This window comes from Triplophysa dalaica, chromosome 5, assembly GCF_015846415.1.
Source record: "Triplophysa dalaica isolate WHDGS20190420 chromosome 5, ASM1584641v1, whole genome shotgun sequence".
Taxonomy (NCBI): Eukaryota; Metazoa; Chordata; class Actinopteri; order Cypriniformes; family Nemacheilidae; genus Triplophysa; species Triplophysa dalaica.
The window spans coordinates 9,278,779-9,306,504 of record NC_079546.1 but is presented as its reverse complement, the minus strand read 5'-3'; the positions used below and the strand labels follow the sequence as shown (position 1 = coordinate 9,306,504).

Here is a 27,726-nt window from a genome sequence, read left to right as displayed (position 1 = left end):
AAAGTGTCTCACACCCCTCCTCCCATGCGCATCCACCGCGCGCTCTAATGACCAGGAAACAGGTTTGTCACTTATGTCTCTTTTATCTCTCTCTCGGACAGTACAGTAATGAACTTAAAACAGCTCGTTTTCGGCGTGTGGTTACTGGGTTTGGTTGAAGATGTTGCGGTCCACGGGAAGCGCAATGCGAAAACGGTGACTTTCTCCCGGACTCCGCGCGGATACTGGAGACGCAAACGGGACACCTGGACGTCGGGACAAGCGCTTTTCACAGTGTGCAAGTCACCCCTGTCTCCAAAAAACCACGAGCTTCTGCTCGACCATACACACGAGGTAGGACGACGTCATATGGATAAATTAAACAATTATGATCATTTGACAATAAGATCACTGCCAGGTTAGCATTTTACATGAATACAAGAAAGAAATTATATTTTGGGACTTTGTCATGAATGTGTTGAGGGGAATTGTAAAGTAACTGTTTCTCTTATTACGGTCACTTTATACAAGTTTCTTTAACTACTACTGCATGCATGTAATTACATAAAAACATCATATAGTGGAACTTTTTGCATCTTTGGTTTAAAATGTCTAATACATGTGCAGTCAAACTGTAGTACTTAAAATTTAAGTATTAACATGTAATCCTACCAAGAACAACATACATCAATAAATACACAATAATTAAATGACACCTCATTCAAAGTGGAACCAGATTATCTACTGTCAATAAAACATTTTCACTATGTTTTTTATTCTAGACTGGTTTTCATGGCGATGACGGATCCAGTTTTACGCTCGCATGGGTTGGCGATGGAACTGGGGTAAGCCAATCTTCATAAGTAATCCGAAGGCTATTTGTGTTAGCCTTTCCCTATTTTTTATTATATGTAGCCTTGACAAACAGACTGTAAATTGTAGTATTTCTGTTATATTCCGTCCGATCATTAAAATGCATTTAATGAAAAATGTGCCTGAACCCTTTTCTTGCCACCTTAGATTATTCTGGTACTTTCCACTGTCAGTGTACCGTCAGACTTGTTTTATGAAGGCGGTTCCACGCGCCTTTACAGAAGGTCAGTAGTGGATTTTTCACCTGTTCTCAAATAACATACGACTTGACCAAGTTGGTCGTCTACTGGCGTTCACGAATTAGCATTCTATTCGGATGCAATAACAAGATATATTTTAATGCAACCATCTTGGTCGTCTTTGAATTGAGAATTTTTCATCATTCTAGTGAAGACTTCGGAAAGTCTTTCCATGACAACTCCCATGCCATCAACAACACTTTTATAAAGAAGGACTTTGGGATTTGCGCCGGACCTGGCAACCCTCAGCAGGTAAAAAAGTGTGCAGTCAATTTATGTATAAGAAATTATGCTTAAGGAAGTCTTTGTGACAATAGAAAAGATAGCTTTCTTACTCCTCAATAGATATTTTGTTATGATTAGGTATTTTTAACTTTCCGTGTGTGGTTATTTTTAACTTTCCGTGTGTATACGTAGGAGAATGTGTTGTTTTACCTTCCTACACAAAATTGATTCTACCCAGAAAAGGCCAAGACATCTTGGTTGTCTGAAGACATGTTGTGGTTTTAACAGATATTGCTCATGCCAGAAACCGTTTGTGTCAAAATGCACCACAAACCACATTGTTTTTAAAACATCCTCCAAAGGGGGCTGAAGTGTTAATGTGATATTCTTCTGTTGTACCATTTTTCTTTCCCTTAAAGTTAAACCCACTTCGGTTACTTGAGTGCTGAATTTCTGTGGGTTTTACATTTTGATGTTTGCTGACATCACAGGTGATTCTTACGGCCAACGTACCGTTTACACAGACCCCAGGAGGTGTCATTTTTACCTCGATGGATGCAGGCAGGAAATTTAGATCAGTGCAACTTCCATTTCACCCAGCACAGGCGATACAGTTCCATTACCAGGACCCAAAATATCTTGTGGCCATCAGCATTGATGTAAGATATATTAGTTATCTATGAGCTCTACCAACCCCACTCTTTAATATGTTCATAGTATCCATAATGTGGCTTTTTATATGATGTTGATTTTTAGGATGGGCTATGGCTCTCACAAGACTTTGGGAACACTTGGTCTGAAGTTCACGAAGGAGTTCAAACTTTCACATGGTGAGAACACAAAGCAAAGTTCTGAATGAGCTTCAACAAAACAAAGAACATTTCTGAAGATCTTGATTATAAATGAATTACGCAATAAATTGTCTCTGTGCTAAGTTTGTAGAAATGTTGATTATTAAATGTAGACATTATTAAAAAGAAAACAAGCTTCTATTAGTTAAACATAAGCTGTGTCCGAATTTGTAATTTATATTAAATGAACAACTCGACCACAAAAAAAACGTTATTTCATAAGGATGCAGATTTGTAGCAGCGCAACCATTATGGCGCCTGTTTCATACATTTTTTATTCACATTCAAATTTCGGACACATTGATGACCCTAAAATAAAAACTTTGTCTTTTCCAGGGGTTCTGGAATCACTCTTTTTTTCAGTTCAAGCCCAAAAGGAGCAGGTAAGGCATTTTTTTTCTTTGATTTTGCATTAAATTACGCTTTTATAAATAAAGGTGCTCTTTTACTATGCCATAGACAAATGGTTTCATAAAGTACCTTTAACAATTTTAGAGAATTTGAGATGTCTTTGAGATTAAACAGAGAGCAAATAAAAAGGTTTCCTAAAAAAAGTTCTGTGGATGTTGACGGTTCATCATGCAACCATGCAGCGTGCGCGACAGAGAACCTTTAAGGAACTTTTGGTTTAAAGAGTGTAATCTAGAGTTTCTCAACAGGTCAAAATTGCCAAATCTGCTATTATCATATTTGTCAGAATGGAGATTATTTTACAGTAGCTATAAAGTCGGCATTAATTTGATAGATTTGAACAGTAGTCTCATTTTAGTCTTTTTCTATATTTCTCAATTCACTTAGAAAGAAACATTTATACAAATTTGGTACTTAAATATAACTCAACTGTAAATCTCACGAGCAATGAAACCACTGAACTTTAAAAAATCTTCCTCCGTGATTTGTCAGTTGAAAAGAATTTTGGGCAGATCTGCACCTTTTAGCTAAACTGTAGTATGTATGAAAATGTTATAATTTGTATTTGAACCAGTGGAGGCAGCAAGACGAGGTGAGCTTATTCTAAGACGGACACAGGATTTTGGCCAAACATTCACCACCATCGCCAAGAACATCTTTTCCTTCGGCTACATCGGCGGCTTCCTTTTTACCTCCGTCATGGAAAAACTGGTACGGGAACATGCACACCCAAGCATGTAGTAACCCACACACACTCTGTTCCCAGCCTTTAAAAATGTCTAGTCTGTTAGAATTATCACCGCTGCCTGTTTCTGAGGGTTTGTCGTGTGTTTACAGGGTTCTCCTCGAGTTATCTATGTGTCGTCAGACCAGGGTGACCATTTTAATAAAGCTCAGCTCCCATCAGCCACTACAGAACAAGTGAGAACAACAAACACACACACACACATACATATAAAGAGGCTCCTTGATATATTACACTATGAATATTTCTATTATTCACTTTCTGCAAATGTCACAATATCTCTGAAAGATTTGACGCTTTCCTGAAGGTGTTTTTACTCTTAGACTCACACATGTTGTTTATTCACAGTTCTACTCGGTTCTGGATGGAGACGAGGACATGATCTTCATGCATGTGGACAACCCAGGAGGTACGGTTTCTCTTTCTTTTGGTTCCTCTGTGAAATAGAAGTTCTCACTATTAGTTAACAGCTCAACCAATGCTGCCGTCAGTTTAAGGGTGTTCAAGATGCGGGACTTGTCGAGCTGGTTTCGCTTTGTGCTGACAAAAAATATAATGTCTTTGCAAAAGCCAACTGCTAGAGTCTGGTGGTCTTTGTGCTGTTGCGATGACTTGAAACAGATAAGAGAGATCATGGTGTTGGCTTTCAGCAGGAAGAGGCATGTTTTTTTGCAGTCGCTTCTATAGATGAGCTGACACAAACACACCCCTCATTGTATTGTCATGTACTACATGTATAGGTCATGTGAAAATATTCTGATTCCCTATCCGTTTCTTAATCCCTTGGATATATGATATAAAAATTAATCTCTAACATTATTAAAATCCAGCCAAGGCTGGTTGGTTTGCTATCGAGTTGGCAATTTCTTATCTCTTGTCTAGAGAAAAGCAATGTCAGCTGTTTGATTGTTTGTGTGTGATTTGATCCCACATGCTTAGACACATATTTTGGGACAATCTACACCTCGGACGATCGTGGAATCCTGTATTCCAAGTCTCTGGAGCGCCACCTGTTCGGTGGGGAGGCAAAGAGCGATTTCACTAACGTGACCTCGCTAAGAGGGGTCTATTTTACCAACATACTGGATGAAGGTTTGTTTTATGTCGGTAATAAACTATCACGCTTGTAACAGTGCTGATGTCATCACTAAATGATGCCATTATCCTCTCGGGCCGCAGATGGACTCATTCGCTCAGTCATTTCGTTTGACAGAGGTGGACAGTGGAGATTTCTGAAGAAGCCAGAGAATGTGGAATGCCCAGAAAACACAAAGAAGGTAACAGATGAAGATCAAAAGATGCCGAATACATTTTTATTTTCAATGCTTTTCATTATTTATTTCCCTAAAGACAAATTCTGTCATAATTTTTCCTCCTCATGTTGTTAAAAACCTGTATGTGACTGTTTCATCTGTGAATCACAAAAAGATGATACTTTGAGAAATGTCTCTACGGTTTCTTGTTTACACAATGGAAGTCAATGGGGGCCAATGTTGTTTGGTTACCAACGTTCTTCAAAATAGCAATTTGTTGAACCAAAAATTGCATGGAAGATGATTCATTGTTAATGTTGACCATTTTGTCTTTTTATAAAATAGCAATATATGAAGCAGTGTAACCTTCATATCCATGGAGAGCACAGTCCCATCAGTGGAATCACTCCCATGCTGCCTCTCTCTGAACCCACCGCCACTGGTCTGATCATTGCTCATGGTAAGAGCCCACTCGTGCACACCCCTAAAAAATTCCCTGACCAATGAATGATTGTAAGTTGAATCTTACTGCAGGTAGTGTCGGAGACTCAATATCAGCTTACCAGCCGGATGTGTATGTGTCAGGAGATGGAGGATACACCTGGTGGGGGACTTTGAGAGGACCACATCTCTACAGCATCCTGGATTCTGGAGGTTTAATAGTGGCCTTGGAGGCACACCGAGAGAGACAAATCAACTCTTTAAAGTAAGACACCACTACTGGTCTGTGTGTTTGTATAAATACATCTATAATGTATAATGTCATTAATGTTCTAAAATTAAAATAATTCCTATTAATACTGTATTGGCTACAAAAATAATTCAGACAGCTAAACGATATTTAAAATTAATATGAGTATCATTACAAAAGATGATAAAATATAAAGCCAAGTGACATAACAAAATGTACACAATTCATATTCTATATAAAGAATGATAACAGACGCACTACTGAGCAGAAGAAAAGGAAATATCAGTAAAGTTTGTTCTGACAATCTCTCGCATCATTTTTTTCCAGATGCCACTTGGTTTAAATGTCCTATCAATATATGTTTTGTCTGTATGTTTTCAGATTTTCCACAGATGAAGGCCAGTGCTGGAACATATTTAATTTCACAGATCACCCAATCTTCCTGGCAGGCCTGGCATCTGAGCCGGGCACTAAGACCATGAACATCAGCATTTTTGGTTACCGACCAGATGATGATGATCAGCCCATGTGGGTGGCAGTCACCGTCGACTTTGAGCATCTGCTAACCAGAGAGTGTAAGCTAGTCTACAATAACTACAGTATTTTCCACCTTTTGTGGGTGGTTGCCACAGCGTCGAAATTGGGTTGCTTTGATGTTCTGAATAGTTGTCTGGCCATTGCTATAGTAGATTGTGGCTTGAAAGTTATGGGTAATTTTTTGTCTACATACTCTACCTACTCTCTTTTGGTGCATGCATTATAAATCTTGTTCTTTCTATAATGTAATAACTAAAGTGGATTTTTCTCAACTTTAAGGTGATGAAAAGGATTATGTGATGTGGTTGGCTCACTCTGAATACGGAAACGACTCAGAAACAGACGGATGCGTCCTGGGCTACAAGGAGACGTTTCGAAGACTCAGAAAACTATCTGCCTGTCGAAATGGAAGAGGCTATGTGGTCAGCAAGCAGCAGAGCCCATGTCCCTGTACTAAAGAAGACTACATGTGGTATGAAAACTGCTTATGCATTTCACAAGACTGTGGTCTGAACTTCTGCTTGAGGTCCACAACTGCACAAAACCAATTCTAAGTAATTTAAGTAATAACTTTTTTCAGTAGAAATATCAAAATACGTAACTACATGTTATTTTACTTGATAAGAGTGACTTGAACTTGATTTACCCTATAATATATTCAGACTGCTTCTTTAAGCTTAAAACGAGTGAAAACAAAACTGCTAGTCAAAATAGACTTATTCTTTCATGTTGCTTCTGAAGCAAATTTTCAGAATAGTTTATTGGAAAACAAGTCAGATATTTATGTAGAACCTGAAAGTTATATCTTTTGCTGTGTTTGTAACATCTCTTCTGTCAACAGTGACTATGGTTTCTATCGGCACAAAGACACTTTAGATTGTCTGCCACAGCCTGGCCTCCTGAATCAGACTCAGGAGATTTGCTTAAATGGGAATATAGATGATATTCAAACGATAGGGTAAAGAACATCCATCTTTTAGTCTGTTTCACACATTCTCAAACATGCTTTACAGTTACACTATTGTGTCATGCAGGTATCGTAAGATTCCCGGAGATAAATGTGAGGGTGGTTTCAATCCTCCGAGAAAAGAAGACATTACCAAAAAGCATTGTGACAAACTCAGTTCAACATCCTCATCGAGTTTACCAGTGAGTGACCTGTCAGTTTAGCTTATTTGATTATTAACAAAGATTTTCTGATGTTTTATAATAAATATTATACAAAACCCCACAATTCTTGTTATTATACGGCAGATTTAAATATATTGCAATGAGGAAAAAATTATGTTAGTTACATTTTTTATTATTTAAAGACATGAATTAGGGATGCACAATAAATTATCGGCCACATCGATAATGAAATTTAGTGATCATTCACTTACTGCAAAATGCAAAATGTTGTTGATGTAGGTACAGTACGTAGATACAGTATTTATGAATGTGTAAATTATAGGAACATAAAGCATATTGTTTGATTCATGCTTTCTGTCTTGAGACCTGTTAGACATGTGGCTATTAAAAAAAATTTTCCGGGTTGCTCCGGAAGAACATCTATAATTTTTTTATTAAATAAAAATATACCAGAAAAGATTGAAGGTTAACGAATCGTATTGTGTAAAGTGGGCTTGGTACAGCATTTTCAGGGGAAAAAGAGGATTAATGGTTACCGTGTTTTCTGCAGTCAATGTTTTCAAATAAAAGCAGTTGTCCACATTTTGCCTTTTGTTTCAGTCCTAGGGAGTTTTCGATTAATATTTAGATACTGTATATCGGTCAATATATCGCTTACCAATGTTAAAGGATTATCGGTTATCGTTATCTGCCAAAATCGAAATATCTGCGCATCCCTAATATTAATAGTATTTGTTGTACTGCCTTTATGCTGGTTAAAATATGTCACATCTCATATTTTACTGTAAAACAGAATCATCAGTGGAATTACATTTTTATTTTCATTTTTGGATTAATTTTGACACGTGTCTATCTTTTCATTTGCAGAAGGGCATGCAGGCTGTGATTGTGGTGTGTACTTGTGTAGCACTCATAGGTTTGGTGATAGCTGCAGCATTAATCATAATGTCAAGGAAAAAAAACTGCAGGCGTAGGTGAGCTCACATGATCAACCCCAGCTTGACCTTCTTGGAAACTGCATCTACATCTGCTTTAAATAAGCATATAGACCTAAGGTCTCGCATCTATGCTTTTGTCATTCTCTTCTGATCAAATTCTGCCCCCTGCAGGTCCCCTACTTATCGCTTCACTGTTTTGCAACTTCAAGAAGAGGAAATGTGTGTTAACAGTGAGAGCGGCCCCAGCAGTAAACAGAACAGTTTAGAAGGTCCGGATGATTCAGATGATGTGAGTTTTGTCTCATCTTACTTCATTGCATCCACTCTTTTAGGTCTTTTTTATTTATGTTGAGCTGAATATTATAAATATTTTTAATTATGTGGATTATTCAGGTATGTGTACATACACCTAGACTACCTTGCTGACCATATTTATATCCTGTTTAGGATCTCATCGAATGAACATCTTTAAACTCAGCAAACCAACATCTGTACTCAAGCCCATAACTGGAAAAGAAAAAAATAAGTACAACCAAAAGTGACTGTGATCTGTCTGTGAAACAATGCATTGCTCAGGCGAAACAATTTATTGTTTCCTTCTATGAAATGTTATATGCAGTTATTCTACAATAATTTATTGTCACACATGAATTTACTTTCAACCTCTTTGTATTTTGCACTGGAATCATTCCTTAAAGCTGCTTCTGGTAATCCTCCCTGAGCTCTGGCATAGTTTGACTATGTGATTTCAAGAAAGACTAATCTACTGTTTTTGAATTGTAAATAAATCACAATGCAATCTTTGAAATTTGTGCTCTTCAAAATAGTCCCTCAAAAATGGTTTAATATGCGTTAATATAGTGGGTATCTGTGTTAAAAGTTTACATTTTTGAGGTTAAATCACTGACCAGAGAAATGATTAAGAATCAAACAGCTCTTTAAGTCCTAGAAAAACAAACCATGTCACATACCTCAAAGGCAGATCCTTTAAGGTGGATGTCTATGCACGCACGACTAATCCACAAAAACACTGTAACTCTAACATCAAAAAACTGCTCTAGCTTGTGTACAAATTTTACTTACACTTTAAATCTGGCCTTGTAGGAATAGATGGAGGATTGGCTGTTACAAGACTGCTTGGTGATCATAATTTGTAATTTGCTTTAAAATTAAACTGTGTGCTTAATAGAGGTAAATGTACTATACACTCAGACTAACACACACCGCATTATCACAAGTCCCTTTTTAAACATCACACCCTCACACAACCCCAACTAATACAGACTACACTTTCACACCCTGTCTAACACGCTGACACAAAATTCAACAATCTTTACACAAAATGACATGGTCAAGCTTCACCTTGCCAGTAATGAATAAACTTTTTATTTTAACCAAAAGTTATAATGAATAAAAAGTCTTTAGAAAACGTTTAATGTATCTGAAATACCTAATATGCTTGTTTGTCAACACGTTACAATATTTGTTAACATTAGTAAATACATCAGCGAACACGAACTAACAATTAGCAATAGTTTTGAGCATTTATTATCTTTAACGAATACAACTTGTATATTGTAAAGTGTGCCATTTATTAAAAATGATTCCAAATAACCATAATATATACAATGATGTTTTCTCTCCGCCCTTTACTGACAAGTGAATAATCCTAAATAAAAATGTTTCATTATGCGCAACGTTCTTTGCAGCGTGGGCGGGTCTCCTCTAACACACGCCCCCTCTTTGACGCGTAACCTTACGCCACATAAACGTAAACACACGCCTACTTGTCGGTAAACCCGGATGTTAGGAGACGACTCACCGCTGTATCCGTGGCATCAGGTACTTTACATTTTCTTATATATCTTTATGAGTTTTTACAGTGGATCTGCTTGCTTAAATGCAACCGTTTTATTCGGAATCTTTCGTGTCCGTTTCAAGGGTTATTCTTGTGTTTTGTTTGTACGGTGCTCTCAAGTTAATGCCACCTGACGTTACATTTCTAACGTTATACTAACAGTACAACTTCATTTTCACAATTAATTCTTGTTCAAGCCAACTAGAATCATTTGTCCTGCATAATGTTATGTTTTTCGGATGATGCAGTATCTACTGACCGTATGTCGTATGATATAGGACTTGAGTCCCAATATTTGTGTTTGATGTAAATATACCTGCCTGCCTCTCTATCTCTCTACCTACCTACCTACATCATCATCATCATCATCATCATCTCTTTAAGAATGTGCAGCTATAATATGCCTTAATCTGCTTTATAACATATAAGTGGTTTACTCTGAATATTTATGAATTCAGATTGTGCTATATGGATTTGATCTTAATACAGGTGTCTGGATCTGGTTAGCTGCCTGAGCCAACAAGATGATTAGAGCCGGAGGTCTGTTCTGTCTCTTTACGTTTGAACCCTTATATTGTGTATACTACGGTAAATGTATTGTTGGCAATGACAAGTAATTGCTCATTTGTCGTTTATAGAATATGTTGTAATTCAATGCTATGGGACAGTTTATATGACAGTGCTTCCAAACTAGTTTCAATTCAGGGGTCACATTTACAGTTTATTGGAACAAGAAAAGAATGCAGGATGTGTCTTTGTCATAGGATGTGTGTTTGAAGAACATTTAAAGTGTTTCTTTCAACTTAGACGATCTCTTCGCTAACTGCGGCCTTGACTTTACAGGACTTTTGAAACTGGCGGCCTTGATTTCGGTCTTATTTCTGGCCGTGTTCTTTGCCTTTGAGCTTTTAGAGAATAATATGAACTTGGGAAACTTGGGAAAAGTGTTCGGTAAGTTTGGACGACATTATAAATGATTGCACAGCTATTCTGTTTGCAAAGTAATACAGTATGCTTGTTTAGAGTTGTGTGTTTTTGCTCTCTGCGTGACTTAAAGTGCATATTTTTATTGGCTAACTGGCGTATTATTCTCGACAGCACGATCTGCACCTGTAGAGACAGCCTGTAAGTAGATATTTACTTTTATTAACAATATTTACTATCTTAGGCAGCAGTTGGCATTACACAGAAAAATGCATAGACTAGACACTCTGCAGAACGTGGAATGCTATAAAAGGCACAATGTTTCGTTGTTGGGACACTGGTAGTTGTTTACTTGCCATTTATCTATGTTGTAAATATAGGTGTGTTTGTGTGAAAACTTTGATTATATGGGTTTTAATTGTTTTTAGACAATAAAATAATGTTTAACAGTTCATCAAAAGATAAATTATCATTAGGAAATATTTTAACAGTTTGCAATTAGGTCTGATTCATTAACACCTGTTACTGCATTTGCTAACATGAACAATACATGAGCAATACATTATTTTATTGTTAATGTTAAAGGGTTTTGTTAATGTTAACAAATGTAACCGTATTTTAATTTGTGACTTAAAGTATGAAAAAATCTCCATATCTCCATATTTCGTGATTTTAATTCTTTGTAAAAAATATATATATTTGGTAAAATCTATATTTGTCACTGAGTTACGCAAATATCTAAGTTATTAAAAAGTGTAGCTCTGGTAACTCAGTATGTAATCATTAAAAAGTGCAGTGTTTTTTTTACTTCCTGAAAAACTGTGAATTGGTACGATATATTTACATAAGGCGTATTATACATAATAAATGATTATGAGAAAAGTGTGTACGTGTATCCAATCTAATAAAGACACTAATATAATTCAATGTCATTTCTAGCCCCCAAACCTCCACGCAACAAATGCGGCCTTCCTAAACCGTGTCCTGAGGACTATTTAGCCTTTAAGATCACCAGCGGAGCAGCAAGTGTAGTCGGCCCTAAAATCTGTCTTCAGGACAACATGTAGGTTTGAATCACATCTTTTATTGCACAACCCTTTGTGCTGCAAAACCTCTGTAAACATATAGAAATAATTACGTCATTGTGAAAGACTGATTTCAACTATTTCCTTTATCAGAGTAATGAGTGGAGTGAGGAACAACATCGGACGGGGTATTAACATCGCTTTGATCAACGGTACAGTCATTTTGTATCTTATGAATTAATTCACATTAAGATATTAATCTTGATCACTCCCATTTTCTGTTATTATTTGGACGGATACCTCCCTAAACTCACCCATGCTAACTCAATCCACGGTGTACGTCAGGACGTTCAGGTTGATTTATGAATTGGTCAATTATAAAATATGAAACCACCTTTAACATGGCAAGACTACTATTACATTCAATTTAAGGTGAAGGTAGGTGTTTAAGAGGAACATTTTTATGCCGGTCCTGTCAAACCTGTAGTTTTCTGTGGATTTACCTGCCCTGGCAACATTTTCACACGCCTCATTTCAAAAAACAATTTTATATAGTATCAAATACTATATTCCGGTAGTCACATCATGTACAAACAGATGTCGGAATGATCCGATCAACGTTTTGCTGTTTGCAGGAAAGAACGGCGAGGTCCTCGGGATTGATTCCTTTGACATGTGGGATGGAGGTAAATTCTTGTTATCATTTTGCATGCCTTTACGTTTATGGTGGTTGAACTGGATGTCGAACGTATGACATTTCTCTTTTCAAGATGAATGAGTCACTTGTGCAGACCTTACACTAATTGTTATCTTATCTAGACGTCAAACTCCTTATCAAGTTCTTGAAAGCGATAGAAGATGGAACCATAGTTATGATGGCAACGTTTGATGATCCTGCCTCAAAGTGAGTTTTCTGGAAAACGAAAGAACCGTATACCGTCCTTTTTGACTTGCTCATTTATTCAATCTTCATTTTAAACAGGTTGAATGATGAAGCTAGACAGCTGATAGCGGATTTGGGCAGCACGGCCATCAATTCTTTGACCTTCAGAGATAACTGGGTGTTTGTTGGTGGTAAAGGGATTAAAACGAAGAGCCCCTTTGAACAGGTAAATTGCTCTTTTTTTCCATAGGTCTTATCAGTAGGGGGCGTTGTGACCTGTAAAGCTCATGTATCTCAGTTGTTCACCCTTGCGTCATTGAAAACCTGTATGGCTTACTTTCTTCTGCTGAACACAAAAGAAGATATTTTGAAGAATGTTGGTAACTAAACAACATTGGCCCCCACAGGCTTCCTTTATATGGACACAAACCCCTGAGACATTTCTCAGAATATCTTCTTTTAGTGTTCCACAGAAGAAAGTCAAACACAGGTTCTCAATGACGCGAGGGTGAATAAATGACAAACACAAATTTTTGGGTGAACCATCCCTTTAAGAGAGGTTTACCTTAAATATGTCATATGTCTCCAGCATATCAAGAACAATGGACAGACCAACAAGTATGAAGGCTGGCCGGAGGTTTTGGAGATGGAAGGATGCATTCCCATGAAACACGACTAAAAGCAACCTCTCTTCAAATTGTTTCCCAGATTTCACCAAAACAACTTTTATCAGGGTTGTGAAAGCGTGAGAGGTTATGGAAGGGATCTTGCTACGCAAATTGTAATATATATACAAGTTAATATCCTACTGTTTAAAGGTAAAGTTTGTACGAATTTTGCAGTAAAATATAACAAAACCACTAGGCCAATGTTATATATATATTTCAGCTGAGTACTTACAATGTCTCAAATGTTTCCAACTGCTTTTAAATCCTGAGAACCGCGACCGTTAAGTCGCCTGTCAATGGCGTCATATCCGCGTTTCCCTTCGTTACCGCCTTTACTGACGTAGCAACCCCGTGACACTGTCGTAGACAGATGCGGAAGTAGTTTGTACCGCCGGTCTGTTGAGCATTATTGCAAATGATGTGGTTACGTTCAAAATAACTTTTACTATGATTGATTTGAACACTTAGAACTGCGCAGTGTTATCACAACATCGAATTGGACAATAACTTTAACGTCTATGACTAACAATTTAGTTTTAAACCTTATATTAATCGGGTCTAATTCATTATAATGAAATAAAATGATTTCATCAAACGGAACATGTATTAAACTTTATTAGTTTACTTCTTCCGCTAACATGATTTCTCGTTCCCGTTTTATTGATTGAATACAACATATCCCACCATTCCAGGCTTCTAGACAGCGTCATCAAGCTACGCGATTTTTGTTGTTATGATCGCGCGCCCTCTAGTGGCGATTTCTACAAACTGTACCTTTAAATAGTAAAATATAGACTTCAAGTTGAAAATATGAAGGTCATCTTTCTGTATTTAAACCTTTACATGTCTGCATAGTTCATACGCCTTTTCATCAAAACATTTACATGACTTTTACAGTCATTTATCTTAATCAGATTTTTAAAGCATGAACTCACAGAGCAAATCCTTGGACTTGAATTAAACTAGTCGAACAGGTCTGGAGATCACCGATTGATTCCATGATAATGGGAAACCTGTTTTATCTTATACTGCTAATGGAATGCATACAAATCTTGTCCAGAGATTGAAGGTAGTGGATGTTTTACTCTTATTTTTTTCTTTGAGTATGTTGATTCAAAGATGTATGGCTGACATCTGCTTTTCTCAAACAATTTCTATTGCTTGCAGTACATTAATTTATTTTTGCTCTCCTTAAAAAGGGATTAATTTTTCTATTAACATGTGGAAAAGGGATTTTTTTTATTAATTTATCAATCGATTTGTTTGAAAGGATTTTTAAAATCATGGATTACTAACTTTGTTACACTTTATGGCTCCAGTGTGATGTAGGACTACTGCTTTTACATTGATGAAATTGTATTTTTAGTGAATAGTGTTACAGTTAGTGGGTTACTGCATATGAAGATTTCTATTGATTCGTCTTTTTTTTACTTTTTGTTAGCTTTCTAGATTTTGTAGTTATAAGAGCTGTTGTACAACAGAGGCTGTTTTCATGCACATTAAGCATCACGTTGATACTATTTAACCACTTGGCTGTTATATTCCATATCGTGCCTTCTTGATATCATGTCAGATTTATGTCTACCAAATTCTCCCAGTTGATGAAGTATGTGGAATATTAATTTTTCCAATGTTATGCACGATTAACTATATACATTTGGCAGACACTTTTATCGAAATACTATCCATGCGACTCTGCATATCATGACCAGTCTATCTTTTTAGAAAACCCATGTGCCTTATTTGTGATTAAATAATACTAGAAATGTATCCACACCAATTTTGTGTGCAATTTAAATCGGCTCTTTTTATTACGATTTAAATTATTTTAAATTGAGGTAAATCTTTTGTTGTGTGATACAGTTTCCAATACTCATTCCTGATGTCTCAAAATTATTTTGTAAAGAGTTTTCTTATTAAAATGAACCCGAGCAAAGGTTTGCGTTCTGACTTTTGTTTTACCTTTGTTTAGACTAGGACCTGGAAAATCCAGAAATATTTAGTGGCTCTGTTTTGACTTGTCACAAAATGGTACGTGTGTTTACAAACTACATTGTAGTTTCTTGTAAGGCAACCTTTTAGACCCAAGTAAAGAGGCTTCAAAGCACATCATTGCGCAAGCTAATAATAGTGTAGAAAGTAAAGAAATAGTAGATCCTAACACCCTTTTGAAAAAGGCTACACTTGTAGCTGACCTGATAACCGGACAAGAAACTGACAACAATTCTGAAAATATCAAAATATAAAAGTACTGATGTAGGCAACAACACAACGTACAAACATACAATAAACGTACAGTAATCTATAGATTTCATCAGTGTATCTGTTCCCTAGGGCTTGAACCTGTGACCTTTACTAACTACTTATCCTGGTTCTGGTGACCCACATAATCACACATTTGGTAAATGTCTCCGGCTAAGATGACCACAAAGAAACAACCCAGACACATGAACAGAATTGAACAGAGCAATATTTTGGTTGCTGAAGATCACATAAATTAGAATCTCTACAATATGTAAAATAATATTGGTTAAAGTTAAAAATAAGATTTTTTAAACAATTAAAGAAAAGGCAAATACATACTTTTGGCTTTGGAAACAAACCTTTGAACATGTCATAGATATAAGAAGCAGAGTCAACGGAGGATTTACACTCCGGTGGGAGAGACAAAAAAATCTGGGTGTTCCAATGCATGATGGGAGACCAGATCTCCGCACCAACACCTCAATAAGTGCAAAATAAATAATGCGATATCCCAATCCTGTAATCCAACAGATTTGGTACCATCATAAGTTTGCAGAAAAATGAAACGTGACAAAATCCTGTAGGAAAATAATGACATGATATTCAGTATGAAGTAATACAAGAGCTACCGGAAGATTCGGAGACAATATCTGACAGCATATAGTTAGATTTCATATTTTTAAAAATGGTGCATAACACTGTCCCATGGAATAATTTATATGGTATAGTGTGCTAGGGATAAGAATGAAATAGCTTGGCCTCTGGAACATGTTCACGTTGGATAGGGATTCAGGTAAAATTGTGGGGGGGGGGGTTGGTAGGAGTTATTTCATGACCCGCTGTTATTTAAAAACAGACTAAAGACGTCTTTTTGCATTTTTTGAAGCAAAACCTTCTATCCTGTTACAGGGATTTCGAAGGATTTGTAACTTAAGGCAAAGGTTACGATGAATACTTTTAGATTTTTGATTTAAACCCTAAATTCCCATTTTAGAAAGCTTAACATCGAGTAGAAATTAGGTAGATACTGTTTGGTTGATCTGAGGGGGATAACGCATGATGAATGTAATTCAATACAATCAGAAGGTCTTGACTAACCAACCAGAACGTCGCCAGAAAAATGGTTGCTCGTATATGCTTGATAAAGAACGCTTTGCATGCAATGAAAAAAAAGAGCCCAAAATAATTCAAACAGGCACAGTCCCACCATTACGTGTACATTTTCCGAATGATTCAAATGAAATTAAAAGCCTAAATGTTATTGCACAAGTGCCACCGTTGGCACCATTTCAGAGCTAAAATATTCATATATTACCTCCCCCAAAGCACTTCCGAACATTCAAATATATGATTTAATGAGATCAGGCCGCAATAATAATAAAAAGGATTTAAAAATCTTGGCAGGGGCGGTGACCTGTGCAGAAAAGTGTCAAGCATTACAGACAACTTCAGTTGTGCTTCAACATACAGTAAATCGTTGCAGAGGCTGCGTCACGCGACATCTGATTTTGCGTGACGTCATGTCTACGTGTGGTGCGGCGAAGGATGAGCCTGTGCTTTCCGATTTCATCCCGGTTTTTTACCGTCCCAAGCTGCGAGCGAAAAATAATCCAGAAAATGATAGCATGGAGACAAACCCAGAAAAATAAAGTCCTGACAGATCCTGTAATCACACGGTTCACTGCTACATTTAAAACTGTGCATATCTCATACAAAGTTGAAAAGATTAACAGACTAACACCTCTGAGAACTGTACTGGTTACTGGTTTGTGTTACATGCCCCTGGCTCCTTCCTCCAATGATGGGCTGATTGGCAGTATCCAGGACCAATAACATGGCAGCATTCTTTATTTAAACACCAAAAGTGGTATTGAGGTTTGGGGGTTCAGAATGGAAGAGGTGGAGAGTGGGCCGGGTCTCTGTCGGACTCTAATCCGGAGCCTTCAGACGGGTCCGTTAGGTGTGATCTCAGCTGAACATGACTTGACTCTGTGGATGAGAGTGTAGTTTTATACTTTGATCAATTAAAGTCACTGTAACGTGCCTTGACTCGCTGTGTTACCTCGTCTCCATCACAGTGGTGTTTGAGTCTTCTGTAGGTGCGGAAGAATCGATGTTGTGTGCAGCCGTATCTGTGATGCTGAGCTTCTCCAGAGCTTCAGTGGACACCTCACTGGCACAGGAGGGAGTTTCAGCACACATGACATCAAATACCTCAAAACTCATAAATAAATCGCTTTCCGTTTACTTTGACAAATTTTTATTGTTGACTGCATTCATAAACCTCAACCTCACTGTGGCTTATACAGGGAACCAGTCAAATGATAAGTCCAAATTCAAGAGTGGCATATTTGGACGGCAGAACTACTTACCCCATGGGTGCTGTTGTCTGGTTGGCAGGTGTTTTAGGAGAGCCCTCACTCTTATTTTCTCCAGGGTCTTCTTCACTGTCTGAGCCTCCTGATGAGCTGCTGTCCGAGGCCACAAGAGGGGCTTTCTGTCCGGGACTTGCTTCCCATTGTCCTGTAGCCGAACCGCTGCCGTCCACTAGAACGGAACAGAATGTACTTTTATGCCTAAACGGAGAGCTTCGTCAGGATTAAGCAGACCGAGTTACTTAACAGAATAAAAATTGGGAGATGTATTATATTTATGCATTAAAATTCTGATGCTGGGAATTCTCAGATATATTTGACTACCAGTTTCGGGAAGCAGTTGTCCTGTGAAAAAATGACTGTATGTTTTCATAGAACAAAGAACTCTCAATACAAAGAACACAAAGGATATGCAAGTTAATATTCAGACACATGCAAATAAAGCACACTCACAGTTTTTATCTTGGCCTTGTTTAGACTGTCCCTCTGTCTGGCTGGACTCTTTGCTGTTGTGGAGAGGTCAATGTGTTAATGTAAACAGATATTTCTAGCATACTATAAATATAAACAATCCTACTACTGTCAATCAACTACAGTTTGTTTCAATAAACACCCAAAAAGCAGCATAATACAGTTGAATCCAAGCTTTTTCCATGCAGATGCGAGGGTTCATTCACCTGCTGAATGGCTGGAACTCTGTGAAGGAGGCCCAACCTGTGCCCTGTGGGCCCTCACCACCCTGCTGAGGTGACCCACCCCATGAACTGGATGAGCTCGCCTCCGTTTCACCAAAACTTGCTGTCCAGCCTGAGTCTGTCGGGACAGAACAAAAAAAGAGAATAGTTTTAGCTGAAAATCTTCCTGCACATTAAGAACAAAACTGGCTAATGGCACAACACTCACTTTGAGCCGACTGAGACTCTGATGCCGTGCCGGCTGATGAGTGCGCAGAGGGAGGACTGGCCTCTTCCTCAATATCCTCATCCTCAGAGGCCGACCCGCAGCCTCCACCTCCGTTCCTTACGGCACTTTTAGGTGAGCTGTCTGAAGAAAGAGACACCCCAAACCTGGGAGACAAAAGATGTGATTCGATAGCACTTTATTAAAAAACTTAAATGTAAAGCAAACGAACAAACAAAACAGCCCACTCATTTCTTCATGGATGTCAGTTACATTTTGTACCTCGATCTGGATTTGATTTGTGTTGCATAGTTAATTTCTTTTTCATCCCAAATGTCTTCCTCTTCCTCACAGTCATCAAACTGCTGGATACGCTCTTTACAACACGCCTCAAAAGCTGCAGCATTGGCCTGCAGGAACACCACAACCCAGATTAAATCATCAAAAAATTTAATAATAAATAAACTAATGGTTTGAGCCGTTAATGTTTTTAATGGTACAAGGCACTTACACTATGATCATCTGCATCTATGTTAAAGTTTATTTCAGCAATTCGATCGAATGCAGCACTGAAAGATTGAAAGAATGTCAATGAAATGTTCACAGCACAAACTAAAGATTCACACTTTTATATCAGAACAGGTCTCTAAAGTCCTGTAATATCTACCAAACTAATACACATCACACTCTTCACATTGATGTAAGAAATAAACACATGTAAATATATTGAACTAACTTTATGTTTTCATCATGTTCACTGAATTCCTCATCGTTGAAGCCAAACTGATCCACAAAGTTGGCAGTCATCTGTTGAATCTGGTAATCTGAGAATGCCTGAAAAAAAAAGGAGAAATCTTAAATATTTAAACATGCAAGTTTTTCTAACATGTTGGCTGTTTATGATGTCCACATGCACTACTATCTATCAGCAAGTTCTTTCACCTGTTGGATGGATAGATCATTGGGGAAGGGGCTTTCCATATCGTCATCTTCACTAGATGAGTTCAAGTTATGAGTGCTCACCTGGAAAACAAGGTCACAACCAATCAGAAAGCAGAACCATGCCATATGATATATACTATGAGTTTGAAGTACTCTGATGAGAAAGATGTTTTCTTCACACTACATTCATTCATTTATGTGTGAATGCGTATTCCGCTTTTCCTCACCAAGTCCACTGTGTTTCTCCTATTGGTTTCTCTCAAAGTTTCGCCGACAAAACTCTCCCAGCGACCTCTGCAGTCCTCTGGCAGCTCTATGGATGTACAGGCACATTACCAACCCAGTACCCATCAACATACACAAACGTTCTCCCATCAGCAATAAGTCCACAAACATATTTAACTTAACTACAAACCTTTAATCAACCCGTTAATCTGCGAGTGAGCCAGCCCTTTCTCCAGGTTCTGAACCACAGTGTTAGCGATTCTCGTCAGGTGACCCATATTTCCACTTCGTCTGCCCCCTTCAGACCTGCACACACAGACAGACATCAAACAACCCTGCTTATGTCATGCTGAAGTGTCTGGGGGTGTGTGTGTGTTTAGAGTCACTGTATATAAAGCACTGAAAGGAAACAAATGGGTCTCTTACTGGGTTTTGTCATTTTCCTCCCAGGCATCCAGAATTCTCTGCACCAGACGACAATGCTGAAAGAGCTGAAGAAAGAAGGTAGGACTAAAATAACAGCAGGACAAAATGGTGTCGTTTTTAACAATTCGTGACCTTAAACGTACATTTGTAACAAGAGCATCCTGATCGGTTGTAGTTGCTGGGTCTGAGGTGTTGTTCTGGCCAGGTGTTTCCTCTTCCACAGGGCTACCTGCACCTGCAGCTGGCCTGTCCTCGTGGTTCTGCATGCCTGGGATTTGGAGGTCCGGGTGGGTGAAGTGGTTCATGATGGATGCCACACACAGCTCCACTTGCAAGTGCAAGAAATTATTCCAGGTGTATTTAAAGAATAAATCCTGCAAGCAGAGCGGGGAAAAGTTGAAAGGAAGGAAAGAAAGCGATTGAAACAAGATCATTGTGCATAGGCCCCCACCCACAGTCAACCCATAATGTTGAGTCTGCAGTACTAAGTGTGTGTGATTTACCAATAGCAGGTCCATGATGTTGAATCTGCAGATCTCCTGGCAGATGCTGAGGTCGCAAGTCTGCAGCAGAGAAGCCACCAGTCTGGCCACATGTAGGCGGGCGCTCCCCAGGGGCTGCTCCAGAACGCCTACTGTAGTGAGTATTGCACTTCTCTGGTGAACAGCAAAAGAAGAAATATTTTTAAAGGGCGGACGCCTACAGCACACAAAGACACAGTCAGTTATCGTTGGGAATGTGCATTTATTTTCAAGGTATGATTTTAATAGTCAAACTGGTGTTTTGATCAAATGTTTTAAAACCCAGAGATGACATTTATGTCTTGGAGTCTGGGAGAAGGCGTATTTGTTCTGGTACCGTTGGAGGGTTCAGTAGGAGTTGCTGGAAGTCCTTTAGATGAGGCTCAATAGCACGTAAAATACTGCTGTTGACAGTGTAAGACCTTTCACATCCCTGAGAATACAGGTCCATCAGACCCTCCAGCCTAACAACAGACACAGAAGAATAGACAAGACTTACATAAGGCGAGTTAGAAACAAGGATGAAAGAGTCAATTAGACCCTGTAATGAACTTACCCTGACCTCCGTGACTCCAGTAACGTAAGAAGCACTTGCGTTCCATTTACGATGGACGCTTCAGTCCTCTCGCCTTCAAACATGTTCTTCAAAAGCTCTTCCACATTGTCTTGTCTGCAGACACATCGATCAAAGAAACCATCTTCATCCATGTAAGTTAGAAGATCTTCACACAAACGCTAATCAAGTTTAACACTTACGACTCCAGGACAGCGAGTAAGGGGTCTGCTTCAGTGACCTCTGACAGCTGATTGGCCTGGTCTCGACTGAGTCGGATGATGTCACAAAGAGTCTGGGATGCATTAGATTGTCTCTGCAGCGAATGAGGTGGAACAAAATGTTTTAGACAACTGAAATCATGCGAGATGAAGGTGAAATGTTCAGTGGTGATGTCTGTACCTCTTCATCTCTCCCTGTATGCATTAGCTCTGTGAGTCTCTGAATGAGCCTCTCCTCATTCAGCCACTATAAACACACACAAACACACACTGACTACAGATCAGAATCACAACTCCATTATCACTAATCTGGCCAAACTTGGGTCAATGTCTCATTTAAACAATCAAATCACAGGTGTAGTGATTTTTGACCAGACAGACTTTCCCCATTGACTACCATAGTAGTAAAAATACAATGATAGTCAAAAAGTGCCCCAGAACTCTCCTGCCTTCTTCAAAATGTCGTCTTCTGTGTTTAACAGAACAAAAAAATTATAAAGTAATTTCTCCTACTATGGGAGTCATTGGGGGCAAAATCTGTCTGGTTATAAGCATTCTTCCAAATATCTTTCTCTGTGTTCATAACATGATGACAGAATTTTCATTTATGGGTGCAGACATTTACGATATCAAGTTGAAATCTGATCATTCTCTTTTTTTATATATGAAAAGAATGCTTACATTGAGGACCTCCATCCTCAAGGGGGCAGGCTCTACACAGCTGATGAGACGCAGCAATAGGTCCATCATGGCCGAGGCATCAATGTGATTAAGCACCAGACTGATAAAGTTGTGTTTTTTCCTTAGGAAAGAGATTACCTGCAGAATAACATACAATTTTACTATCCACCCAACTAATCAAATAACTGCCCTAACAACCCCTAACACCCAACAGTATTTCAGCTTTTGTTTTAAATTAAAAACACTAACTACATGGTACATATGGGATCTGCTTTGCATGATATCAGCTGAAAACATTAGCTATAGTCCTTATCAGATAATGCTAGGTGTGTGTGTGTATCTGTCCCACGCTTTGTTTATACCTGGTCTGTTTTCCGTGCAATCAGGTTGCCGATGGTCTTGCTGAAGAAGGAGGCCAGCAGGGGATTAAGTGGTGGCTCCTGCTCCAGAAAGTGGTAGAGCTTCTCCAAAAGGGATTCATCTCCACCCAGCTTATCATTGATAAGAGCCACATCTGAGGTCAGAAGCTCACAGGCAATATTTGGAAACCTGGATGAACAGAACCAGTCAAGTGTATTTAACCTACATGTGTGGCAGAACATCATTTCAATAAAGTGAGTTTTTGGGGTTTGTGACTCGCACAAAAGTAAATACTGGAAGAATCAGTGCTGCAGTGTTACAGGGCAAATCAATGGCACTAATGATACGGCTTGCAGGGCAATACACTGCATTAGTGCCCTACACCCTGCAGTGCAGTACTGCCTTTGATAAACATTATGTAAAAATATGAATCATGCAGTTGATACAACAGATGGTGTTGAACATGTTCCACCCAATCTTTCACAACATATGAGGAAAACAGTTTAGCACATCTGGTTGCTAATTTCAAGGCGATTCAGCCTCCTACACGGGAGAACCAAATGATTTTGGTTTTCAAATGAATCGTGAATCTCTCTCTCTCTCTCTCTCTCTCTCTCGCTCTCTCTCACACTACATGGTCAAACACAGTGCTAAAACTGATGTAGACATTAAAGCCTGTCAAATCTGGAGTGAATTGCATGCACACATTTTGTTTCACTGCCTTCACAAACACTATATACTTTTATACTATTAGTATTCTAATATTATACAGGTGTCCTTTCCTTTCAAAAGCTATTTCTCTTTTCATGTTCCATATTATTTCTCATTTATGTTTCAATTACACCTGCTCCATCTGTATACCTTTTTGGGGATCGTTCCTGGCCTCCTAACTCACCTGATCTCTTACTTTTTAAGTCTTTACCTGCATTTTATATTGCACTCCTGTATCTAGGAGCTCCAAGTATGCAGGTCAGCTAGTGTACAGCACATACACCCTGAAGTCTTAATTGAACAATTCTCAGTAGCAGTCAGAATACTTTTTACTGCCAGGCGTATGTACACATAGGCTAAAGGGAACCTGCAATGGAAGGATCCTTTACGATGATGGTCTCATTGCTGCATGGCTATTACCATCAAATGGTCTCTTTTTTCAACATATCTGAAAACACTTTTTCCATCTGCCCTTGGTAATCTAAATATTGGCTGAGTTTAGGACTTTTCATCACGCAAATAGCTTACCATCAAGAAAATTTGCCATTTTAGCTTTAACACATGAATTAGGTATATGAAGAAACACTCATAAAACAGCTATAAAACTAAAGTGAGAGACAGAAAGCTGTGTGGCATTCATTTCCTTACTTGAAGCGTGTTTTCTCCTCCAGATCAGCAGGTGGCTCCTCAGTGATAAGAGTGACCAGCTCCTGCATACACTCTTCCTTGGAGAGGAAGAGAAGGAGCTTGCGGTTCTGTGCTTTGCACTCCTGCAGAACATCCTCCTCTTCCATCAACTCTCTCAGAGTCACATCCTCTCGATCCAGCAGCTGGTCGATATGGGAGGTGTTGTTCAGGTCAAACTTCCAGAACATGATGGCGGTGGCTGTAGCAGGAAGCACAGACCTGAGGACGGGATGAGGTGTCAAAAATGGAAAGCGAGCAAAAAGACAAAGTGTACCACATTGTTAAAGTGATAGTTCACCCAAAAATAAAAATTCTGTCATCATTTACTCACTCTCTTGTCATTTCAAATCTGTATGACTTTCTTTCTATCGCAGAACACAACAGAAGATATTTTGAAGTGGGTTGTTAACTGGCCCCCATTCACTTGCATTGGTTTAGTGCCTATACAAAAGAAGTGAATGGGGGCCAGTGCGGTTCACAGCTTTCTTCAAAATTGGATGTTATTTTTTGAGTCATAAAGGTTTGAAATGACAAGAGGGTGAGTAAATGATGACTGTATTTTTATTTTTGGGTAAACTATACCTGCACCTGTAACAGTGGCCCCATTTCGCTGAAAAACTGTGGATCTGGCAACCTTGATAGTATTTTTGTTTTATCTGTAATAAAACCATTGGACCCACAAATTAATCACCTAGCAACATGTCAACCCCAGTGGAATAATTTCAGAATCAAAGCTCCTTTGCCAACCAATGTGTGTGATGCTTTGCTTAGACATGTAGTCTATATAGAGCATTCTATATTAGCCCCTTATAGGTTTCAGTTACAGCTGATGGCAGCTATACAGATAGTAGGCAGCTATGTACGTAGTAGACAGCTGAATAGATTTTGAATTACATTTTGGAGTTAATGGGAGAGAGGAAGAAACAGGACAGAAAGCAGAACGAACAGATGAAAGAGAATCTGGTCAACAGAAGAACAAGGGAACAAAAATAATTGAAGGACTTTTAAAGCATCCAACACATCCCACTCAAAACAAACATGACGCAACCAGAAAATGAAGAGCAACAATTCCTTCTTTCATCGTTGATTGAAATCACCTGGGCTCTGAACCTTTTTTAACAGCTTTGCTCATGAAAAACTGTTCCTACATTAAAACTGGTTCCCAAGCATCACATCCTCTGCAATATATTCCACACAGTCCATACGCTCAAAGAACTGTGAGTGAATTAATGTAACATTTATAGCATTAGTAAATGAATAGATTTTTACCAGCTGATGAAACGCGTGAATCCTTAGTTACACCTCCTCCACAGGCAGACAGGCATTTGAGTGGCAAGATGCAAACAGCACAGAATGACCTAGCATTAATCTGCATGAGGTCCACTTCCCACCAGGCACTCCTCGAATACACGCCTCAGAAGAACCGACACTGTGGAAAAGAAGCAAGAATGAGAAATTGCCATTTCCTTGACAGCAGCGAACAAACACATGCACACTCTCTTCCCCAAATTTACCCCATGGTGCCTCTCTAGCAGATATGTAAATAGTTATTTTAAGCCTTTGCTTAAATGGCACATAGTTCACGCTTCAGAGAAAATCTTCCGATCACATTTGTAAATCAGCGTCAAATAGAATAGGAAGTTAGAATAGGTGTCACTTGGTGACATCATACTTCCCCCTAAAAAATGTTACCTATGCCACATTTCTGGAGCAGTTGGCATACTTGAGACAGCCGCACTTAACATGTTCCTTAAACCCTTTATATACTGATCTGACAACATACACAGAGCACGCACTACACCGGAAAGAAGCTCTATCATTGATCTGCAGCTGTGCAAGTTACAAACACTTATTTCAATTGGGAAAAGCTTCCAAAAAAAGACAATAGGACTTGTTTCCTTCTTTTATGTGCACATCATTGTGTGCACGTGCAGTGACATTCAACTAGTGCACTCAAACAAAACACGTACTCCCCGATGAACTCTAAACAGGAAAGCACTTCTCTGTTCTACAATCCATCAAAGATAGAAAAAGGGTAGCATTTGCAAACAATATAAGCTGACACACACAGGAGACACGAGAAGAGATGTCGGGGAGAATATCGTTAGGTCAATTAAATTGGTTATATTCTGATTGCACAACTGTCCATAAGCTCCCTACTTAGGAAATTGATCCAGCAACTTGTCCTGAACCCTGGACCCCGAGGGGGGTGTTGGTGCATTACAAAACTCAATACGAGATTGCATTTATCAGACTGAATGAATATAATGATGTTGTGCAAGTCAATAGTCAAACGGTTGGAGAGGATGAACTGACGTATGACGTTACTCAATTGTGGCTGCCAATGACAACATAATTTCAGTCGTGTTTACAAAGTCAACAACACGCCAGCGCATTTTTACACTTTAAAGGGCAGAGATTTAAAGCAGAGGCGTGCAAATATTTACCTACATAAAGCCAAACCACGAGACACGTTTAAAAGTGCAGAATACCAGTTTCAGGAGAAAATGTCTGGGTGCATGTTTACAGCTGGGCCCCGCTAGCCGTCCTTAGCGTCGGTGGCTAACATTAGCAACATAACTGGTTTCCGTGTTTTAAAAGAGACACAAACTCGAAACCAAACCAATGAAATACACGCTCGTTTCTGATTAAAAGTGACACCGGACGTACACAACGCGTACGTCTTTATTTAGTGTCGAACAAAGAGATGTTTTTGGTTTGTTTGCTAGCTCGCCCGGCTAACTTCAACCCAATCTCTCACAGAAGTTTCTCCTTATCCGAAACTGACACGTTCTTCACGCAAAACACATATTAACAAACTAGGTTCGGTGCAACACACGCAGAGTCGGCCCGTTCATGACTATTTATGTATGTGAACAGGCTGTTTTCGCGTAAACTTACCCCCACTGTAAGTGTCTTCAGGCTGCTAGACTGGTTATCGGTTAGTGTTGGTCGTCAGGCTCGTGCAGCGGTGGCGCTGCTGCCCCGCGCGCGCTGTGTGAAACCCCGCAGCTGCCACGAGACCGTTTTCCTGACAACTATCTGGCCGATGCGCGAGCCATCGTGCCCATCAAAGTTGTTGGTTTTACCCTTTGTTTTATTAAAGGATTAATGCTTAAGCAAGTTTCTGATGTTAATCACTACGCAGAGTTGTCTCGGGCGCTCTCGTGCACGGCGAGAGACGGGGGGAGAGGGAAATAAAAACCGTTGATATGCTTCTATTCAAAATGGCGAAACTCTGTTATAGACGCGCGCGTGCGCGTGCTGTCAGAATATTGACTGCGCACAGAGCGCATTCCCATCAACTAGTCAAGACGAGTCAACAAATCTCTATTGCCGTGATGCTATATAGATCAATATTCTATTCGAAAAGCGTATAAAGTACATGTGGATATGGAAAATAATTATATAAAATAAGTGCAAACTGAGGGACATTACAAGATGCAACGTGAAATGTAAGAAATAGTAAATGACGCTGTTTCTCAGTCTTCTTTCCTTCATGCCGCCACCCATCAGTTTCAACACCAAACTTTAAGCCAAAATAAACCATGATAAATGATCCAAACTATATTTTAACGTTAACTCAATGTTATCACCTCAATCTCATACAATCATTTAAAATTGGGCAATTATATTTTTAATAAATTAA

The 27,726-nt window shown here is 38.8% G+C and overlaps 3 protein-coding genes across 4 annotated transcripts; 2 read left to right on the top strand and 1 right to left on the bottom strand.

Annotated features, from left to right (window-relative positions):
• Positions 1–16: 16 nt before the first annotated feature.
• si:dkey-159a18.1 (sortilin) lies at positions 17–8,681 on the top strand. Its single transcript, XM_056747466.1, has 21 exons — positions 17–333; positions 762–824; positions 1,000–1,076; positions 1,241–1,343; positions 1,808–1,975; positions 2,073–2,146; positions 2,504–2,550; positions 3,153–3,289; positions 3,416–3,499; positions 3,672–3,732; positions 4,263–4,415; positions 4,503–4,600; positions 4,922–5,036; positions 5,111–5,282; positions 5,649–5,842; positions 6,084–6,276; positions 6,646–6,762; positions 6,839–6,953; positions 7,803–7,909; positions 8,045–8,162; positions 8,321–8,681. The coding sequence occupies exons 1-21, from the start codon at positions 109–111 to the stop codon at positions 8,333–8,335; spliced, it is 2,436 nt and encodes an 811-aa protein (XP_056603444.1). The 5' UTR covers positions 17–108; the 3' UTR covers positions 8,336–8,681.
• A 952-nt stretch (positions 8,682–9,633) lies between these two features.
• Positions 9,634–15,181, top strand: fam3c (FAM3 metabolism regulating signaling molecule C). Its single transcript, XM_056747467.1, has 10 exons — positions 9,634–9,715; positions 10,221–10,271; positions 10,575–10,682; positions 10,830–10,856; positions 11,595–11,718; positions 11,834–11,892; positions 12,316–12,366; positions 12,500–12,584; positions 12,663–12,789; positions 13,153–15,181. Exons 2-10 carry the CDS (start codon positions 10,256–10,258, stop codon positions 13,240–13,242), a joined length of 687 nt encoding a protein of 228 aa, XP_056603445.1. The 5' UTR covers positions 9,634–9,715; positions 10,221–10,255; the 3' UTR covers positions 13,243–15,181.
• A 502-nt stretch (positions 15,182–15,683) lies between these two features.
• ppp6r2a (protein phosphatase 6, regulatory subunit 2a) lies at positions 15,684–27,325 on the bottom strand. Of its 2 annotated transcripts, none has more exons than XM_056747464.1 (24): positions 26,979–27,325; positions 25,347–25,506; positions 24,039–24,296; positions 22,682–22,868; positions 22,320–22,457; positions 21,820–21,885; positions 21,621–21,733; positions 21,427–21,534; positions 21,202–21,328; positions 20,847–20,999; positions 20,487–20,717; positions 20,344–20,408; positions 20,108–20,223; positions 19,920–20,005; positions 19,693–19,773; positions 19,487–19,584; positions 19,262–19,319; positions 19,033–19,160; positions 18,754–18,917; positions 18,528–18,663; positions 18,304–18,356; positions 17,848–18,022; positions 17,538–17,648; positions 15,684–17,464 (listed from the first exon to the last, which is right to left on the bottom strand). In XM_056747464.1, the coding sequence occupies exons 3-24, from the start codon at positions 24,263–24,265 to the stop codon at positions 17,419–17,421; spliced, it is 2,667 nt and encodes an 888-aa protein (XP_056603442.1). In that variant the 5' UTR covers positions 24,266–24,296; positions 25,347–25,506; positions 26,979–27,325; the 3' UTR covers positions 15,684–17,418. The 2 variants fall into 2 exon arrangements, with proteins under 2 accessions (XP_056603442.1, XP_056603441.1); XM_056747463.1 differs by having other exon boundaries at positions 21,421–21,534; positions 26,979–27,324.
• Positions 27,326–27,726: the final 401 nt, after the last annotated feature.

Bases quoted from the DNA above. Each gene is read 5' to 3' on its own strand.
- si:dkey-159a18.1 (XM_056747466.1), top strand. From the start codon at position 109: ATGAACTTAAAACAGCTCGTTTTCGGCGTGTGGTTACTGGGTTTGGTT. The intron at 3,500-3,671 runs GTGAGAACAACA...GTTTATTCACAG, and splicing joins CATCAGCCACTACAGAACAA to TTCTACTCGGTTCTGGATGG. The intron at 6,763-6,838 runs GTAAAGAACATC...TGTGTCATGCAG, and splicing joins GATGATATTCAAACGATAGG to GTATCGTAAGATTCCCGGAG.
- fam3c (XM_056747467.1), top strand. The intron at 10,857-11,594 runs GTAAGTAGATAT...TGTCATTTCTAG, and splicing joins TGCACCTGTAGAGACAGCCT to CCCCCAAACCTCCACGCAAC. The intron at 12,790-13,152 runs GTAAATTGCTCT...ATATGTCTCCAG, and splicing joins CGAAGAGCCCCTTTGAACAG to CATATCAAGAACAATGGACA.
- ppp6r2a (XM_056747463.1), bottom strand. From the start codon at position 24,265: ATGTTCTGGAAGTTTGACCTGAACAACACCTCCCATATCGACCAGCTG. The intron at 22,458-22,681 runs GTATAAACAAAG...GTTATTCTGCAG, and splicing joins TTGCACGGAAAACAGACCAG to GTAATCTCTTTCCTAAGGAA. The intron at 20,718-20,846 runs GTAAATCACACA...CTCTGCTTGCAG, and splicing joins ACATCATGGACCTGCTATTG to GATTTATTCTTTAAATACAC.